The 21,193-nt window shown below is 38.1% G+C and overlaps 1 protein-coding gene across 1 annotated transcript in view; it reads left to right on the top strand.

The window, feature by feature from the left end:
- Window positions 1-21,193, top strand: part of ERICH3 (glutamate rich 3) — a 124,678-nt gene that overhangs the window by 69,821 nt on the left and 33,664 nt on the right. Inside the window, exons 9-10 of the mRNA XM_090271681.1 lie at window positions 14,721-14,907; window positions 20,440-20,708. Of these exons, the coding sequence (XP_090127807.1) occupies window positions 14,721-14,907; window positions 20,440-20,708 (456 nt within the window). The remainder of the gene's footprint in view (window positions 1-14,720; window positions 14,908-20,439; window positions 20,709-21,193) is intronic.

Raw genomic sequence — 21,193 nt, 5'->3', positions numbered from 1 at the left:
AACGGATGTGGAATGATTTAACCCAGTAACAGATTAATTTGGGGATAGAGATATATGATTACTAAAATGTTGCACAAATAAATTGTCCCCCCAATTACAAGGTAATTATTTGGCTTGCCACAATGAAATATTTTATATATTATTCTAAGAGAAAAATACCAGATTGGCTATTTATTCTTTTGAAGTATGTTGAGATAAAATCACAAATTCAATAAACTTCAAGGTGAATCACACCTAAATAACATGGTGCAGAATTTAGCCAAATGCATTTAGTATATTTACACTTCCATTTGATCATAAATCCATGTTTGTTAGTGTTGGGAGGAAACATTTTTCTTCTACACTTTTAAGTTCTAGCTGCTCTAAAAATTAAATTGATGCGAGATAGATTGATAAAAGAAAAAAAACAAATTTAATTATATACAAGGCCTGTCCAGAAAGTATCCAGCCACAGACTATGAAAAATAGACATTTATTGAAGAAGATACAAGATACAAGAAACACTGTACATAGGACAATGGCAGCTCAGTCCCCTTCAAAGTAGGCACCCTGGGACCTCACACAGTTCTTCCAGTTACCATAGCTGCCTGTCACATTTTCCTCAATCTCATTGAAGGCCTGAAATCTCTTCCCTTTCAAAGGTAATTTCAGTTTTGGGAAAAGCCAGAAGTCACATGTTGCCAAATCTAAGCCATAGGGGGACTGTGTCACCTGGGTTATTTGATTTTTCACCAAAATTCTGCATGAGACATGATGCGTGAACAGGTAGGTGCATTGTCGTGATGGAGCTGCCAGTCCTAGTTGCTCATAGCTGCAGCCTTCTGAATCTTGCAAATATTTTCTGCAGAGAAATGTTCAAGCTTGATGCTAAATTCGGCACAGATTCATTACTCTATTTGCTCAGTCATTTTGAATTGATGGCCACACAGTACACATGCTCGCTCAATGGCATCTACCACCCCACTGACTAGTATAGTGAAGTTTTCATTGTTTGTACATGCATTCTAGTCCACTCTCTTTGGCTGCCAGGTAACATCAATGTTGCATAAACTGTTGTTATATTAACAATGGTTGTACTTTTTTCCAGGCAGATGTCATATATTCACATGGGTATCCCATAAGAATATAGGGCCCAGAGACAAATAGGGCATTTGAGGCTTATATGCCTTTCTGAACTAAGGAGACGAGGTAGGAGTCTGGGACTTCAAAGGGTAAGAATGCAATACACATGGAGGTGGAAATGCAAATGTTCAGAGACAAGGGAACACAGAGTGAACCTTGATATTTAGGCTCAGCTAAGTCTCCCCCACCACAACTAGTTCATATTATACTAGAGAGACATGTTTTGAGGTGGCAAACTCTGCTCCCATTCTTTAGCATATAATCATTTTTATATTCCATATGAGGATTCACGTATTTTACAAAAGTGTTTTCTTTTTTAATATTTAATCTGTGGGACAGCAATTAAAAGGAACAGTTGTTAAAGGATTATACAGGGGTATTCATACGGAAAAAATACAAAGTAAATAATAATACAAGAATAAACTGTTTCAAGTACTCACAACTGTAAACCTACTTTTGTCCACCCTGCACTTGTGATTTCCTTGCTTGAGAAGCTCTATTTAAAAAGTAATAGTTTTCACTAATTAAAAGAAATATTTATATGTGGGTGTTCTTTTTCTGCTTTTTAAAAACATATTTTATTGATTATGCTATTACAGTTGTACCAATTTTTCTCCTTTTGCCCCCCTCTACCTGGTACTCCCAATTCCCTCTAGCAACCACCACTCCCCACCTTCGTTTATGTCCATAGGTCCTGCATATATGTTCTTCAGCTACTCTGTAGTGTTCTTAACATCCCCCTGTCTCTTCTGTACCTATCGATTTGTACTTCTTAATCCCTGAACTTTTTGCCATGCTTCCCCTTCCTCCTTCCAACCAATAACCCTCCAAATGATCTCCATATCTATGATTCTGTTTCTGTTGTGCTTGTTTATTTTTTCTTTAGATTTTTGTTGATAGTTGTGAATTTATTGCCATTGTAATGGTCATAGTTTTTTTTTCTTTCTTTCTTTCTTCTTCTTCTTCTTCTTCTTAAATAAGTCCCTTTAACATTTCATATAATAATGGCTTGGTGATGATGAACTCCTTTAGCTTTATGTTGTCTGAAAGCAGTTTATCTGCCCTTTAATTCTAAATGATAGATAGATAGAGTAATCTAGGTTGTAAGTCCTTGCTTTTTATCATTTTGAATACTTCTTGCCAGCCACTTCTTGCCTGAAACTTTTTTTTTTTTTTTTGAGAAATCAGCTGACAGTCATACAGGAGTTCCTTTGTAGGTGGTTCTCTTCTCTTGCTGCTTTTGAGATTCTCTCTTTATCTTGAACCTTTGACATTTTAATTATGATGTGTCTTGGTGTGGTCCTCTTTGGGTCAAACTTGTTTGGGACTCTCTGTGCTTCCTGGACTTGTATGTCTAGTTCCTTCACCAAATTAGGAACATTTTCTTTCATTATTTTTTCAAATACATTTTCAATTTCTTGCTCTTTCTCTTCTCCTTCTGGCACATTTAAATTTGTACATTTGAAGTTGTTCCAGAGGCTCCTTAGTCTGTCCTAGTTTTATTTCTTTTTTCTCCTTGCTGTTCTGATTGAATGTTTTATTCTTCCTTATGTTCCAAATCATTGATCTGATTCTTGGCTTCATCCACTTCACTGTTGGTTTCCTATAAATTTTTCTTTACTTCACTTAGTGTAACCTTCATTTCTGCCTAGGTCTTTTAATGCTGTTGAAGTACCCAATGAGTTTCTTGCACATCCTAATAACCAGTGTTTTGAACTCTACTTCTGATAGATCGCTTATCTCCATTTTGTTTAGTTCTTCTTCTTGAGTTTAGTTCTGTTCTTTCATTTGGGCCACATTTCTTTGTCTCTTCATTTTGGCAGCCTCCTTGTGTTTGTTTCTATGTATTAGATAGAGCTGCTTTAACTCCCAGTCTTAGTAGGGTGGCTTATTGAAGAAAAGCACACTAGTAAGTTGGATGGGGCAGAGCCTTAGGTAATGACCAGGGGTGTGCAACCTCTGTGAACCAGGTTCATGGAGTCTCAGATATGGTGTCCCTGCTCTGTGGCTCTGTGTGGCAGGGGTTTAGGAAAGGGACTATGGCCATTGCGTGACCTCTCAACTTTTGTCCAGGAGGTAGCTGTTCTTCAGCATTCACCCTGATGTCAGACACTTCAGTTTCTCTCCATGTGTCACTGTTGCTCTTCCAGCTGCTACCCTAGTGCTGGAGCCCAGAGGGAGTGAATCTGTGTAAGTCCTAAGTCTGTTGTGGGACATTGAGGAATCCCACAGTTTCTTCTGCCATCCTTACTTTCATTGGTTGTTACAGCCAGAAGTTAGGGGGACTTATCTTCCTGTTGCTGGAACCCTGGGCTGGGTAGTCTGCTGTGGGGCTGGGTTCCCTTGTTCTTTTTTTAAGTATATTTTATTGATTATGTTGTTACAGTAGTCCCAATTTTTTCCCCTTTGCTCCCCTTTGCCCAGTATCCCCCTTCCCTCCATCACCCTTAGTTCATGTTCATGGGTCATACATATAAGTTCTTTGGCTTCACTCTTTCCTATATTATTCTCAACTTCCCTCTGTCTATTTTGTACCAAACAATTATGCTTCTTAATCCCTGAACCATTTCCCAATTTCTCCCCCTCTCCCCTCCCAGCTGATGACCCTCCAAATGATCCCTGTACCTCTGATTCTGTTCCTATTCTGATTTGCTTAGTTAAATTTTGTTTTTATTTTTTAGATTCAGTTGTTGATAGTTGTGAGTTTGTTGTTATTTTAGTGTTCATAGTTTTGATTTTCTTTTTCTTAAGTAAGTCCCTTTGACATTTCATATAATAATGGCTTGGTGATGATGAGCTCCTTTAGCTTGACCTTGTCTGGGAAGCACTTTATCTGCCCTTCCATTCTAAATGATAGCTTTCCTGGATAGACTACTCTTGGTTGTAGGTCATTGCTTTTCATCACATTGAATACTTCTTGCCAGTCCCTTCTTGCTTGCAAAGTTCCTTTTGAGAAATCAGCTGATAGTCCTTTAGGCACCCCTTTGTAGGTAACTCTCTGCTTTTCTCTTGCTGCTTTTAAGATTCTCTCTTTATCTTGAACCTTTGGAATTTTAATTATGAGGTGTCTTTGTGTGGTCCTTTTTGAGTCTAGCTTTTTGGGGACTCTCTGTGCTTCCTGGACTTGTATGTCTTTTTCCTTTGCCAAATTTGGAGAGTTTTCCTCCAATATTTTCTCATATAAGTTTTCAATTCCTTGCTCTTCCTCTTCTCCTGGCGACCCTGTAGTTCAGATGTTGGCATGTTCCTAAGCCTCTCCTCATTTTTTAAAAATATGCTTTATTGATTATGTTATTATACTTGTTCCAATTTATTTTCCCTTTGTTCCCCTCCACACAGTGACCCCCTCCCTCCAGTTGTCTCCCCCTCTTTAGTCCATGCCCATTGGTTGTGCATATAGTTCTTCTCAACAACTTCCTATCTACTCCACTCCCTCTTACTATGCTTCTTAATTCCTTTATCATCTCCCTCCCTTTCCCGCCTTCCCTGTCCCTGCTGACCTCCCTACGATATGTTCCCCATACCTATAATTCTTATCCACTCTCGTTGCCTACTTAGTTTGCCTTTGTTTCGATTCCCTAGCTTCTGTTGTTGGTTATTGTGATATAGTTTTCATTTTAATGTTCATAGTTTTGATCCTCTTTCTCCTAAACAAGTCCCTTTAACATTTCATATAACAGTGATTTGGATCTGATGAACTCCTTTAGTTTTTCTTTGTCCTGGAAGCACTTTCCCTGCCCTTCTATTCTGAATGGCAGCTTTGCTGGAGTAATCGTGGTTGTAGGTTTTTGCTTTTCATTGCTTTGAATATTTCTTACCAGTCCCTTCTAGCCTGCAGAGTTTCTTTTGAGAAATCAGCCGAGAGTCTTATTTGGATATGTTTGTACATAATTCTCTTCTTCTCTCTTGCTATTTTTAAGATTCTCTCTTTATCCTTAATTTTTGACATTTTGATTATAATGTCTTGGTGTGGTTCTCCCTGGGTCCAGTTGTTTTGGAACTCTCTGTGCTTTCTGGACCTGTAAATCTATTTCCTTCCCCAAGTTACAAAAGTTCTGCTTCAATATTTTTTCACATAATTTTTCAAATTTTTTTTTTTTTCACCTTCTGGCAACCCTATGATTCGGATGCTGGCCCACTTATAGCTGTCTGATAAGTTTCTGAGCCTCTCCTCATTTCCCTCACTTTTCATTTTCTCTTTCTGCACTGGTTGACTGTCTGTTCCTTCCTTATGTTCCGATTTGTTGATTTGATCCCTGGTTTTTGTTCCCTCACCACTAGTTTCATATGTGTTTGCACTTATTTCAGCGGGACTAGCCTTCATTCCTTCCCTGTCTTGTTTAAGATCTGCTGTTAAGTCTATAAGCATGTTTATAACCAAAGCTCTGAACTGTGCCTCAGAAAGATTTTCTATCTGCTGCTTTGTTAGATTAGATATTTGCTGTCTGGTCAGCTGCGTCATTGGGATCTCTATCAAGATCTGTGCCATCCTGACAGTTTTGTGTTTGCATTTGCTTCCTGGGTGGGGCTGTCACACCTCCTATGCAATAGGGGGCGGAGCCCTGTGCACTCATCACTACCAGGCAACCTTTCTCACCACACTGTGGCACTTTGTGGGGGTGGGGGTCCAAGATGGATTCATGCTGTTCACTCTCTGCTGAGACCCCAGGAGCCTCCTCCTTCATCCCCACATTCTCTGGCACTCATAATCCGAGGCAATGAGGGTCTGCCTTCCCCAGCGCTGGAATCGCGAGCTGACAAGTTTGGTCTGCAGCTGGGGGTGCTCCCCAGGCGCTTCTTGCCTCCCCTTAAATACGGGTGTCTGTGCTTACTGCCATCCCGCTGCCATCACCGCAGTTGCCTGTGTTTGTTTGCTTCTGTGTCTTGGGCAGAACTGTCACATTTGTTATGTTGTAAGGGGTGAAGGATTAGGTATTCTTCAGTGAGGCATGACCAGTTTCACCATGTTGTGTATGTAGGGGAGGGGTCTGGTCTGGTGCTGGGAGTGCTCCCTAGTTGTCCCTCCCAACTATTTAAAATGTGTAACTATGCTATCCGCTGGCCTGATGCTGCGATCGTCACTGCCATCACTGCTGCCGCCACTACACCACATCTTCTCAGCCCTGGCTCCACCCCTTCTACCAGTCTGGGTGAGTTTTTCTTCTTTTATCTTTGTTGAACTCCCATGGAACTCAATTTTCTGGAACTTCTCATTGTCTCTAGTTTTGAAGTAGTTTTATTTCTTCTTAGTTGTGGAGGGAGATGCAGCATGTCTGTCTCGGCCTCCATCTTGACTGGAAGCCTGGGATCCCTTGCTCTTGAGAGATTTCTCCCAATTTTTATTCATCATGTACCTCTACCCATTTGGAGTCTTTGCCTCTCCTAACTCTTTGGATGAATGTGGCTTCTTTAATTCCTTGATTGTCGGACTTCCATACAGCTTGATTTTCTGATGAATCTGGGTGATATTTGTAGTATAGTTCTGTAGTATAGTTGTAATTTTTGCTGTGCTTGTGCAAAAAGCAAGCCGTGCCTACCTATACCTCTGTCTTCGATATTCTTGATATGTAGACTTATTTATAACATTTGAAAGTTCATTCTTTCCATTTTGTAGTTGAGGAAAATGAGAGGAGTCCAGAGGTACAGGCTTCCCAAGGGCACATCTGCAGTTCTGGGCAGGATCAAGAGAATATTCTGAACCCCTGACTAGGTGCAGGACCTTTGCTTAGGACTATCCAGCCCCAGTGAGCTATTTTCAGTAGCAAAGTTCTTCTGACATTTTCATAATGAAACTGTTCATGATAGTAGCATAGATACATGCACTTATTTTTTAACACTATAACTTCCAACCATTAATTTAGAAGAATTGCTGAAACTAGCTATAGTCTAAAGTTGGAATTAACATAATAAAACTCTTTCTGGGTCTTCGATCACTTTTTATTCAAGAAAATGCATATATAATGTCTATTTGACTGCTGGAAAACATGGTACATACAAATGAAAAAAGAACACGACTTAGCTGAATGAGTTTCTGGGAGACTATATACACTCTGTGATTAATATGCAAAACCAAATGCTATGAGAAAGAGTTACTTGGTTAAGTGATATTCTACATACAGATTGATCCTGGGACTGTTGTTTTGTTATGTCATTGGACAGTCTTGAGTAATAGGATGGAATGGGGACTTAAATAATTGAATCCTGTCCACACAATAATTTTGTCTCAGCTTTCCCTTCATTGTCAGGAAAGTAAGCATTCAAAATTGAAAAGTGCAATGGCTCAGAATTGACTTGTGGTTAAGCAATCTTAGCAATTTAGCTGAACTGAAAAGAATCTGCCCTTTTTACAAATCGAAGCTGTGCAAGATTCAGTGAAATGTGAGTAGTTTTTTAGAAAATTTCTGTTAAAAAAAACACATTTAACATTATGCTTGGAGCAGTAAACTCATTAAAAATGTGGCATTCATTAACTTGTCTTGCTTTTGGATGGGACATAACAATAAAATTAATTATTTAATAATGTGGCAAATGCATCTTTTATTCCCACAGTAATTCATTATGTCTGTGGTTTGACATCAAGCCACATGTTGATTGTTTATTATCTATACCTAGGAAGTCACTGAAAATCTCTGCTACTTGTGAAGAATGCAGTTCTTCACAGACATTTTGATTTCCCATGTTCATCATTTCAAACAAGGCGAACCTTGTCCTGTTGGGTTCATGTGGATACAAAGAATAAAGTAACTGGTTTCTGGCCATCTTATAATTTCCTTTTCTGCTCCATTTTCTCATATTTCCAGACCTGATTCTATTGTACCTATTTGTACATTCCACATTACTCCCCCCACCTTCCCAATTCTGTTATCTTTTTGTGTGATATTTCCTTTGTCTGCAATTGGACAATGGATTTCAAATTCAAAATAGGATTTTAAATTCAAATCTTCCCCATTCTTTAAAATTCAGAATAAGGCTGTGAAACTTTCTCAGCTGACTTTTATTCTGTGTTATCTATTTCTTTTGATGGCTGTGGCTCTTATTCTACACTTAAACTAAAGCATTTCATTGTACTGGGACTTATAGTAACTATTTTTTGTTTTGTTATTACATATAGATTCTTTTTAGTGTTTTAAAATATCTTTATTGAGGTATAACTTACTTCTATAATCTTCATTCCTTCTAAGGACAATTCACTGATTTGGGGGAGCTTTCTAAGGTTGTGTAGCCATTATCTATCAAAAACTAGTTTTAGAACCTCTCCATTACTTCTAAAATTTCCTTGAGCCCATTAGCAGTTAATCCCCATCCTTAAAGCCAGCATCAGACAACCACTAACCTGCTTCCAGTCTCTAAAGATTTGCCTTTTCTGCACATTTCTTATAAATGAAATTATATATAGGTAGTATTTGGTGTCTTCTTTCACTTAGCATAATGTTTTTGAGAGTCTTGCATTTGTAGTATCTATCAATAGCTGCTCTCTTCTTATATCACTGAATACATTTACATATTTCCCATCACATGGATGTAGCATATTTTATTTATCTATCCCCAGTTGATGGACATTTGTATTGTTTCCACTTTTGAGACTATTAGAAATCATGCTATTATGAATATACAAATACAAGTTTTTATGTAGACATCTGTTTTCCTTTCTTTTGAGTAGATTCCTAGGAGTGGGTTTGATGGCCCTTTTTCCCCTCTGAATATGGTTCACCCTTTCTTGTTTCTTTATGTGTCTTTTGAGGATTTTATTTTTAAACTGAATATTTTAGATCATGTATTAGAGCAACTATGATTCTGGACTTTGAATTTTTCTTCTTGAAGATTATTGTTCTTGCTGTTTTTGTTGCTGTTTGTTTGGTAACTTACCTGAAATGGTTCTGTGAAATTCATTCTCTCTCTCCTTCATATTCAGCCAGTGATGTCTCTGCTCAGATATTTTTAAAATTCTATTTTCCTGAGCTGTCATAAAAATGTCCCCCAAATTGGTGGCTTAATGCAATGGAAATTTATTCTTTCACAGTTCTGGAGGCCAAAAGTCTAAAACCAAGGGATAAGAGGTTCATATTCCCTCTAAAGGCTCTAGGGAAAAATCCTTGCTTGTCTCTTCCAACTTCTGATGATTCTCAGCAATTCTTGCCATCTTTAGCTTTTAGCTCCATCACTCCAGTCTCTGCTTCTGTCTTCACATGTCATGCTTCTCTATGTGTCTTTGTGCATGCCCTCTTCTAAGAACTTTGGTCATTGGAATTGGAACAAAAAAAATCCAGGATGATCTCATCTTGATCCTTCACTAATTATATCTGCAAAGATGCTATTTCCAAATTAAGTCACATTCTGAGGTTCTGGGTGATCATGAATTTTTAGAGGGCAACGTTCAACCTGCTATAGTGGGTTCAAGTCTATGTTCAAAGTGCAGGCAGTTATCAAGTCTGCTCCAACTTTGATTTTCCACCAGACTCCCTTGTGTTTCCTTTATTCATGGGTGCAAACTCCAAGATGGCCAGGGATGTATGAATAGGTTGAGCCTACTCCAATCCATGCCACTTCCAGTTAGCTGAGGGTATGTATAAAGCTTACTGAATGTGTGTGGAGGGGAAATTTTCCCTTCCCTTTTTTGTTTCTTTGGGCTGGTCGAATGATTAAAATGACATGAGACAGATTAACAGGAGAAAATCGAACACATACATTCCGAGAATCTGCACAAACATAAGGAATTCCAGACAGGCAAGATGAGGTATATATGTCATTCTGGGCTAAGGAGAAGGAGGTAGAGGTCTGGAACTTCAAAGGGAAGTAAGGCAGTTCACAGGTAGATGAAACAAGTTAATGTCCAGTAAACAAGTGTTTGCTGGGTCATACAGAAACAAGGGAATAGAGAGAAAACTTTAATCAAATGGGTCTTGCTAGGTTCCTTCCTGTCTATCACATCTAGTTCATATTAAGTTAGAGTTATGTATGATGATAGTTTCCTTTATTGAACAGATCCTCTAACTTTTGGGGGGCAATTAGGAGGGAAATCAAAAGTTCTTCCTGAGTCTTTTGTTTGGTAAAAATAATAAGCCTAAAATAATCATTATGCCAAAGAGACATCTTGGGATGGCAAATTTTGCTCCCCTATGAATACATGAATAATTGCCTTACTACCTGCATCTCCTGGTTACATTTCTGGCTAGTCCACTGGCCTGTTGCTTGCCCTAGTTAGAATTATAGTTTCAGGCTAACAGAGCCTCTGGCTTTCTGTCTTAGCTTGCCTCTGGAATTGCTACTTATTACTGGTAATGCCCTTGGCCAAGGTTTTCTGTCTTCTGTTCCAAATCAAGTCAGCCCCCACTGACAGAGAAGCTGCTGGTTATTTATGGCCTGCCCTACCCTATTAGAACTTCAGTGATAAAATAGTGGCAAGTGAGAGGAACAGGAGCAGTCCCAGGCAAGGGTGCCTCAATTTCCACTCTTTTTACCAAAAGTTCAGTACCTTTTCATGAATAACTGCTGCTTAGTTTATTTTAAATCTTTGGTCCCTTTTCAGATACACTGTTTTAAGGGGAGAGGATTTGCTGACCTCAGTCTAGAATTCTGGTATATTAATTTAGTCTCTGTCCTGCTAAATTATCACTTCTTGAAGGAAGGGACCACATTTGACATTTTTTTTAGTATTTTTATTTCTCCTCAGTGCCTAAAATAGTATTTACACATTGTCAGTCACCAATGAATAACTACATTTTATAAATGTTATAGAACACTTTCTAACCTTATATAATCTTATATATATATATATATATATATATATATATATATATATATATATACCTTATATAATCTTTAAGAGTGCTCTATGAAGTGGGTAGATTGGGCCACCTGTTTCACCTCACTCCCTCATCCACTCCTCCTGCCATTTCAAAGATAAGAATTCTGAAATGCAAACTTATGGTTTGCTTCCACTACTCCATATAGAAACCATCAAGTCAGGCTTGGGAAGTGTCACTGAAATTTAAAATATAAAATTATAAAATACTAAGGGAATAAAAGTAGAGGATGTCAATTCTTATTTAACAAGTTTGGGGGGAAAAAAGAAAGAAATGGAACTAGTAGGTGTATTGGCTCTCCAGTCACATAAATACCCAATGGAAGATCAGTCACATCTAGAAATTGATCCCCTGTGCCCATTCCCAGCATTTCCTTGGGTACACTCTCCTGCTGGGCTGGGTACTTCAGCAAAATGGATCACATCACATGAATGTCCTATTCAACTTTCTTTGATGAAAGCTTTCTGATCACCACTAAAAAGTCCATGTATCATAAAGACAATTGAATTTTAAAATTCACAGCATCTAATGTATAAATGACAGAATTACCTTCTCGACAACTCTATTCTTTAGCAGACTTCAGTCAAATTTATTTTTAGAAGCATAATGTGGTATAAACAGTATTTCTAGATGACTGTGAAAGAAATAGGTTAAAATAAGAAGTCACTAATTATTTATTGGGGGCCTCTTATGCCATTGTCCTGGGGAAATAAAGATGAGTATGACCAATTTCAGCTTTCATGGATTTCATAAACATGCAGGGCAGCAAACACTTAGATCAGGGTTCTCAGTGTGTGATTTCTGGATCAACAGCATAGCATCACCTGGCAACTTGAGAGAAATGCAAATTCTGGAGTCCTAACTAATCAGAAACTCTGGGGTGAGGCTCAGCAATATGTGTTTTAATAAGCTCTCCAGGTGATTCTGATGCATACTAATGTTTGCTTGTGTAGACATATGTTAATATATTGTAATAAGTGCAACAATAGAAAATGTGTACATAACAGACAGGGGAAAATTATTGTATTAACTCTAATCTTGGTAGAAGTGGAAGAATCCAGGGAGGCTTCTTTTGTAGGAAGTGACATTAGAAGTGTCAGGAGTAGCAGATTTCTGAGCCACTCTGTCGAATATGGTTTTTCAGTTGTAGGGGTTGGGAAATCTAGGATGAGATCTTTTCAAGGAGCCTTATTAAGACTTGGAATAATTAAAACCTATTAATTGCAGGCAATTGTTCTTAATTTATTGGTGGGACTTTTGGGTGGTTGGAGGAACAAAAAGGGGTATCAGATTCGATAGAATTGAGAATGACTTGGGGATAGAATAAGTCTGCCTCATCTATGTATGAATTAGGATTTTTCATGTCATAACTAAACATGTGCATTTATTTAAAAGCATTACTCAGTTCACATTAGCCTTTTGTCATGTACTTTTTCAATAGATAATATAGCAAGATAGAAGAATGGAATATAGAGCGTTGTTTATTTATTTATTTATTTTTAAGTATATTTTATTGATTATGTTGTTATAGTAGTCCCAATTTTTCCCCCTTTGCTCCCCTCTGCCCAGTACCCTCCTTCCCTCTAGCAATCCACCCCCCTGAGTTCACGTCCCTGGGTCATGCATATAATTTCTGTGGCTTCACCCTTTTCTATATTATTCTTAACATCCCCTTGTCTATTTTGTACCAACCGATTATGCTTCTTAGTCCCTGCACCATTTCCCCATTTCCCCCCTCCCCCCTCCCAGCTGATAACCCTCCAAATGATCCCCATACCTATGATTCTGTTCCTATTCTGGTTTGTTTAATTGGATTTTGTTTCTATTTTTTAGATTCAGTTGTTGATAGTTGTGAGTTTGCTGTCATTTTAGTGTTCATAGTTTTGATCTTCTTTTTCTTAAATAAGTCCCTTTGACATTTCATATAATAATGGCTTGGTGATGATAAGCTCCTTTAGCTTCACCTTGTCTGGGAAGCACTTCATCTGCCCTTCCATTCCAAATGATAACTTTGCTGAATAGAGTAATCCTGGTTGCATGTTGCCTTTCATCACATTGAATACTGCTTGCCAGTCCCTTTTTGCCTCCAAAGTGTCCACTGAGAAATCAGCTGATAGTCCTATAAGCACACCCCTGTAGGCAACTCTTCACCTCTCTCTTACTGCCCCCAAGACTCTGTCTTTATCTTTCACTTTTGGCATCTCAGTCATGATGCGTCCTAGTGTGGTCTCCTCTGGGTCCAGCTCCCCTGGGAACCTCCATGCTTCCTGGAACTGTATGTCCATGTCCTTCACAAAATTTGGGAAGTTTTACTCATTTTTTTCAACTTTTGCTTCTTCATTCTTCACTGGTTGACTTTTTTTTAATCCCTTATATTCCAAATCATTGATTTGAACCCAGGTTTTCTTCCCTTCACCATTGGTTTTGTGTGGATTTTCCTTCGTTTCACTTAGCATAACCTTCACTTCTCTTATGCGTTTGCCATACTCAAGCATATCTGTCAAGCCTGTGAGCATTTTTATCACCAGTGTTTTGAATTCTACATCTGTCAAGTTGTCTAAATCCTCATCTGTTAGGTTGACTATCTCCTTGTCGCTTAGTTCTCCCTCTGGAACCTTGATCTGTTCCCCCTTTTGGGCCATACTTCTCTGTTTCCTCATTCTGACAGGCTCCTTCCTGTGTGTGTTTGCCTCTGCATCTCAGGTAGAACTGTCACTCCTGTTACATTGTAAGGGGCGGGGCCTTAGGGATTCTTTAGTACAGGGCGACCTGTTTCACCACATTGTGGTGCTATATGTGGGGAAGGGATCCGAGAGAGAACAATGTCACCAGCCCAGGACTCACCACTTTTCCAGCCACCTCTCCCACTTCCGCACTGGACTGGCGCCCCTCTAGCTGCTGCCCTGGCCGTTGTTCCCAGAGTGGGTGGATCTGTGGACGTTCTAGGACCATGAGGGTCCTTTAAAGAAGCGGACTCTGCTGAGACCCTCAGTTTCTGCCTCCACCCCAACCCCCACTCATCTGCACAGTCAGAAGCAATGAGGCTTGATTTTCCCCGGTGCTGGGACCAGGAGCGTTGAGGTCAGGTGAGGAGCTAGGAATGCTCCCCAGGTGTCCCTCCTGACTTATTAAAATCTGTGGCTGCACTTTCCACCGGCCCACCACTGCTGCTGTCATTGCCACCACCACACCGCATCCTCTCCACCTTGACTCTGCCCCTCCTACCTGTCTGGATTAGTATTTCTTCGTTATATCTTTGTTTGCTGGACTTCCATGTAGTTTGGTTTTCTGGAACTTCCAGTTGTTTCTAGTTTTGAGGTAGTTGTATTCCTTCTTAGTTGTGGAGGGAGATGCAGCGTGTCTGTCTACACCTCCTTCTTGGCCGGAAGCCTCTAGAGAGAGTTGTTTAAATTCAAATATTAACTTTCCCACTTACTGTATTAATTTCTGCATCTAGAAACTAGTGATAATCATATTTCCACCTCATGTGGTTGTTGAGAAATATATCCCAGATAATCAGGCATAATATCTTGCCATAGCAAGTGCTCATAAAATGATAGGTATGATTTTATTACTCTTACTATTATTATTACTACTACAAATCAAAGAGTTTTATAAAGGCTTGGAGTATTTTTAAATAAATAAAAATAATAGAATGTTTTTTTCATGATTAAAAACTTGTCCCTATGCTAAAAGGTGATGGAGACATGTATTTACCTAATAGAAAAATGTGATTTAGAGCATGTTAGTTTAAAGTCAGTTGCTTTCACTAATTTATTTCCTTTTTAATTCCAGAGACCTTTCAGTTTATTTCCAAAAGGCATCATGGTTTCCCCTTCAGTCTCACCTTTTACCTGAATGGGATGCAGGTGAACAGGTTAAGCTCCTGCTGTGAATATAAGCACCGGAAAGGTTCCAGACTTGGAGGCAAAGGAGGCTACTTTGGTTTTGTGTGTGTGGAGAGATCATCTCCTTGCTACAAGTATGGAAACAAATGTCCTTTGGTAGAGGGCAAGTTTTGCTACATTTCCTTCTTATGCTTTTACTGATACATTTCTCTGCACGATTTGTTAAGAAATCAAAATGTCTAAGCTAAAGGTGGTTTAGCTGTGTATTGTACTTGAAATTATAGGATATAAATTAGACTTCCAGATATATTGTATAATGGGGATAAAAGCTGGTGGTGTTTCAAATTATGTTTCTATCTCTATCATGCTTTAAGTGTTGTTCCTGGAATGAAAGAGAGAGGGTTTTTTCCCCCTCATCCTTCTTGGGCACTAGTTTTGGGCTGAGCCCCCAAAGCAATGCAAGCATCTGACTTACAAGGTTGGATAGTACAGGTAATGCATTTTAGAGCTGTGACTGCATTATGGAGTGGCCCAAATATCATTCTGATGCCCTTAATTTTAATCTCAGGCGTAATAAAATGCATGACAAAAGTCAGCTTTGATTCTTTAATATCAAGTTTGATATTAAATCATCTGTTTGAAATTGGGAGACTTTCTTGCAAGCTTTCTTTAATTTTTTTCTGAAAGTACTCATAAAGAATTGACTATGTGCCAAGCTGGAACACAGCAGTGAACCAACCAAAGTACCTCCCTCCATGGAGTCCTTTCTATTGAGGGAAGAGCAAATATCATCCCAATAAACCAATTAATATATATATCAGATGGTAATGAGCATGAAGAACACAAAACAGAGTAAGGAAATACAGGTAGTGAGTGGGGACAAAGAAAGGAATAGACTAATGATAGAAGATGAGGTCAGAGAGACTGGGGGGCCAGGTCCTGTGGAGTCCTAAGGTCATAGCAGGGACTTTAACTTTTATTCTGAGAGCTATGCAAAGCCTCTGTGGTGAGTTTTGGGCAATGGCCTATCATGATTTGACAGTAGCTCCTATGGCAAAAATAAACTAGGGAGGTTGGGGGAAGGGTTGAAACTACTTTAATCCAGAGGAGAGAGAGAGTGGTAGGAAGAGAAGTGGTTGGGTTCTAGAACTATTTTAAAGATAGAGTTTCTAGCACTTATTGATGAATTGGATATAGGACATGAGATAAAGAGTAGAATCAAGGATGATTGAAAAGTTTTTGGCTTGAAGAACTGAAAAGATGTTCAGTTAACTGTACTATGATGGAGAGGACGGTGGAGAAAACAGATCTGAAAGTGAATTGAAGAAATTTTGGTTTTGGGCAGATTAAGTTTAAGATATCTGTAGGTTCTGATAAGAGAGAGGTCCAACCTGGAAATATAAATTTGAGAATAGCTTGCATATAGATGATGTTTAAATAATAAGATGAGGTAAGATTGCTTAAGAATTGAATGCAGATAGAGAAGATGCCTGACTAATGAGCTCCAGGTCACTCCAGTTCAAAAATGGGGAGATAAAAAGGAACCAGCAAAAGGCCTAAGAAGGAAAGCCAGTGTTTAGAAAGAGAATTGAGTGATGTCTGGTAAATGAACAAAACGTATAAAAAGAGACATGACCAACAAGATTGAATGTGTAGATAAATTAAGTAAATGAAGAATGAGAATTGAGCATGATTTGGTAATGTGTTCAATATTGTTCATGTTGGGGCAAATAGTGGAGTGGTAGGCATTCAAGTTTCATTGGGTTTAAGACATAATTGGAAAAGAGCTAAGGCCAGAGAATATATAGATAACTATTTTTATAAAGGGTTATGCTGTAAAAGATGGAAGTTGAGTGGCAGCCAGGAAGGAGGACGTTGGGGTCTAAAGGGACATTTCATTTTTTTAAGATGTAAGTTAGTATAATGTTGTTATATGCAGATAGATAGCACTGATACCCTAGAGAAGGAAAAATTCATACTCTAGAGAAAAAAATGATCAAGCATGACATGGAGAAATTGCTGGAGTAAAGTGCTGGAGTGGATGAGAGGAGATGGAATCCTGGGCTCAAGTAGAAGTGTCAGTCTTAGAGGAGGAGAAACACTATAGTGACAGATGGAGAGATGGCATACAGAATAGAGAGAGAGGTAAACTGGTGGATCTGTTTGGACAAACAGGAAGGTCTCTGCTGATTGTTTCTATTTTTAAGTTAAACACAAAATTGTCCATGATGTTAAGGCTGGGAGAGGAGATATTTGGAGGGTTTAGGATAGAGGAGGTGTTGAAAGAGTCATCCAGGAAGTGGGAGAGTAAATGGTGTCAGGCAATATAATAGGATTGCTTGGGCATACTTAGGATCCACCTCCATATTTGTGGGCAAGTCATGCAGTGAATGTCTCTTTAACTCTCTGGAAAGAGACATCCATGTGAAACATTGCATTCTTTGGGAGGTGCTGTGTAAATCTAAGATGTAAATATTTGGTCCTCAACACTTTCTGTGGACGTTTAATAATCAGTTTCAAAGTCTGATTGATGTCTTCTCCAATTCAACACTCATTGGCCTCTGTGCATTTCTTTACATGATTTCCCTTATTTTCTCTAGCTCCTTTCTTTGACCTTTTCAAATAACAATGACAAAATAGTTGTTATATTAAAGAGTAGGTCCTATTACCCTCAACTAAAAGGCACAGTTCTTACAGGACATTGGTTTTCTTCTTAAATTTAATTTTTCTTTTTTTATAAACTCTAAATAAATTTTAACCTCTTGACTCCCTTCACCCATTTTCAGGTTTTTTTTTTTTGTTAGTTTCATTATCATTTCTTTAAATCTGTGACTGTCCAAAGTAGAACAGTATGGTGTCATTTGATGTCTCCCTGCTGCACACCAGGTGGAAATCGACACAGACTGGCTTAAATGGGGCAGGGATGGGTGGGTGAGAGCTGGCGCCTTGCCTGTTTGGCCCTACCACACTTGACACGTCTCTGAAACCATGCTGCAGAACTCCAGTGAAAGTTGAGAACTACCCCCAAGGAGACTGATGTCACTTACAGTATTGTATAACCTTTGTTTTTTATTGTCACATCATAATACTACCTTTGCTTACTTTAAGGGCTGTCCATTAATTCTTTCAATTAGTTAATGAAATTAATTTTAATTCGTTTAAAAAATAGTGGTTCCTGGAACTTTTATTATGATAAAAAAATTAGTAGGGAATTCTAGTACTAAACATCATTAGGAGTTACCTGCTTATGGTACTCTGAAAACAAGAAAAGCTCAGCAATGGTCACATCCAAAGTGTGGAGGTTCAGTACAACCAGGGGAACTGTTTGAAGAGACATGGTTGTTATTTTCAGTTACCAGAGTGAGACACAGGAAAGAGAATTGCCTAACCAAACAGAATGCAGACAGCTTTGAGCTTAAGTAATCAACACCTCAAATTATACCCAGAAGTCAACTAGGTAGTCTGCGAGGGGGAGAGCACAGATGTTACTCACTTCGTTTGTCCAATTCCCTTAAGCAGATGGGCAATAAAAAGTCTGTGCATGCAGTAGGGAGGTATCAATGCATCTACACATTCACAACATAAACTTAAAGCAATAGCATATCAGAGGCTCCAAATCAATGGATCTGGTGTTGCCATAGATAAGGGGAGAAGAGCTTGAACAGAAGGCAATATGGGTAATCATATTTTGTGAAAATTCATGACACCTTTATTTTAAAGAAAGTAATGTGCTAAGTACATCATCATGGGAGTCAAGGATTTATCATGCTTTAAATAGGTGAGGTAAGTGTATTCTTATCTCATTTTTTACAGCCTGATAGATACTTTAAGTGCAGATCCTTTAAGTTTTATTTATGGTGTGATATTCAAAAGATATGTGACATAACTAAGTTCTCGTATTTGCTTCTTGGGAGAATTAATTCCTATACATTTCTAGACTGGAGCTAGCTGAAATTCAGTGAATCTTGAGTTTAAGGAATTGCCATTGGATTTGATTCATGTTGAGGCTATTTTCAAATTTTAGACATTATTTCTATTCTTCCTAGACTGACCAAGTCTCGACTGCTTTTTATCTCTTTTTACCTCCCTATTTGATTGAGTTCCCTGATAGTCTGCTAGCCATGTGACCTGTAAAGAAAGAGACATGTATTTCTAGAGGAGAAGGAGTATGCAGACTGATATATGCCACGGCATGGATTGTCTCTAGATCTTGTTGAAAATTTGCCCAGATTCTGTTAGTTTGTCTGTGTAGCTAGTCATCTGAGAGGACTATATCTGTAATCTAACAGTATTTTTTGTATTTCAATGTGAGATCAGGTGCTTTAACAGTCTTCAACTGGAATCCAGCTCCATTGCTCACCTGTAGGCTGAGCTTGGGCATGTCATGGATCCCATCAAGCCTCAAATTCCTCTTTGAAAAGCAGTGATGATAGTCCTTAATCTCTTGGTCTAGGGAATAACAAGTTTGGTGAAATAATGTATATATATATATATATATGGTACACAGCAAAAAGCTTGGCACAGAGGGAATGCTCTATAATCTTATTATTATAATCATCTTTTTGTTAAAGTATATATTGTCATTATTGGAATTCTTATTTTGATATTAACTTGAGAGATAGAAAAAAATCTATAGAAGAAATTATTCATGTGGCTTGTTGTAACTGGTTTAAATATTTTAAAAATGTTTTAATACATGCAGATTATCTGCTTGGTTCACCAGATCTGACTGTGAATGACTTTATGACCTCTACAAATTATTGCCATCTTTAAAGAACAAAGCTTAGTGTCAGTCAAAATCACCATAGATTGTGGCACAGGTTTCAGAGGCCATTCATTCTAAAAGCAATAATGAGAGTTCTATCAAAATAAGCACGAAGGTTCCTGAGGTGTTTATTTAAAGGGCACAACAACATGTGACTATATATGTTTCTTTAAAAATCAATCATATTTAGAATCAGCCTTGTATGTAACTCTTTTGTTGTTGTGTTGTTGGAATAATAAATTATTAAAGACTGAGTGACACCTTTCTTCTTCTGATTATTCTTATCTTAGTTTTCCTGTGTTTATAAACCTAAATGTTCTTTTATCATATAATTCTCATTTAAGGACTTGAATAATATACATATATTGAACTCCATTATAAGGCAAAAAATATGCTTTGAGGCACTAATTTTAGTTTGGGACTAAAGTTATTACTTGTTTTTGTTTACTATTGTGCATAAAATTATTAAAAATTTGTTGTGCTCATTATAAGATTTTAGTATTAATAAAAAAGAAAATACAGTATTCCCTCACTTATCATGGGTATTAAGTTCTAGACTCCCCTGTGAAGTAGGAACCTTACATTTATTCTACACTCTTAAACATACATAGCTTTAACAACATACTTACACAGTACCACAAAATCCTGCAATATAACAAAAAAATCCATGATAAATAATTAAATATAATATTTAAAAAAATCCCACAGTACAGTGAGGCTGTGATAAGTGAACCGCAATATAGAGAGGGACTACTGTAGTTTACTTATAGTTAACGACTTACACTTTAATATTTCTTATGACATTTATTACAAGAATAAGAAGATATGATTTAAAAACTTTGCACTTCCACTGTTTTATATATAAAGGTTAATGAACACCATATCTTAATATTTTTTATAGGTGCATTATTGCAATGGGCCTTGACAAAAAGCTAACTTCACCAAAACCTAAGAATCAAATGAATGTTGAGAAAAGAGAGGGACTGAATAAGGGTGAGGGGAAACTGAGGAAGGATAGAGCATACATGAAGACAAGAAGACAGGAGATGGAGGGTTCTGCTGAAGAAGAAAAGACAGGGGTTGAAGAAGTGCGAACTGCCATAGAAGAAATGGAACGTAAAGGAAAACAACATGTTTGGGAAGATGACCAAGAAAATATATATAAAGATGGTAAGGTAACTAATGATACAGGGTTCTTTTGATGTTGCTGCTATTGTTCTTTTGCTTAGGTCTTTAAAATGTAATTATCAAAATTTGCAAAACTATACAGTGAATGTTGCTATTCCATTATGGTGTTTAGTAATTCTGTTACACACTAGGAATCCCTGACCACCTTCCCCCACCATTTTGCATGGATCCCTGTGTCATCTACGTTAGAGGAGGGCCTGTAGCACCAGTCTCCAGAGGGGTTGAAGGTGCCTGTGAAGGAGAGGAGGGGAAGGGGAGTTTACGTCTGTGTGTGTGAGCCAGAGGTTCTATTCACTTCCACAGAGAGAGACCATTCTGACCAAATAGAATTTTGATGTTTTTGTTTATTTGTTTGTTTGTTTTGTATTTGAATGCACTGTCTTTGGTGATATGGATGATTTGGCATCAGGTAGGCATAATCTATATGATTATATGATGGTAGAGTATTCATTCCATAACTAGGCACA

Source organism: Furipterus horrens, unplaced genomic scaffold (genome assembly GCF_987537825.1).
Source record: "Furipterus horrens unplaced genomic scaffold, mFurHor1.1.pri manual_scaffold_3, whole genome shotgun sequence".
Lineage (NCBI taxonomy): Eukaryota > Metazoa > Chordata > Mammalia > Chiroptera > Furipteridae > Furipterus > Furipterus horrens.
The sequence above is the reverse complement of the archived record's forward strand: the minus strand, read 5'-3'. Positions and strand labels throughout refer to the sequence as shown.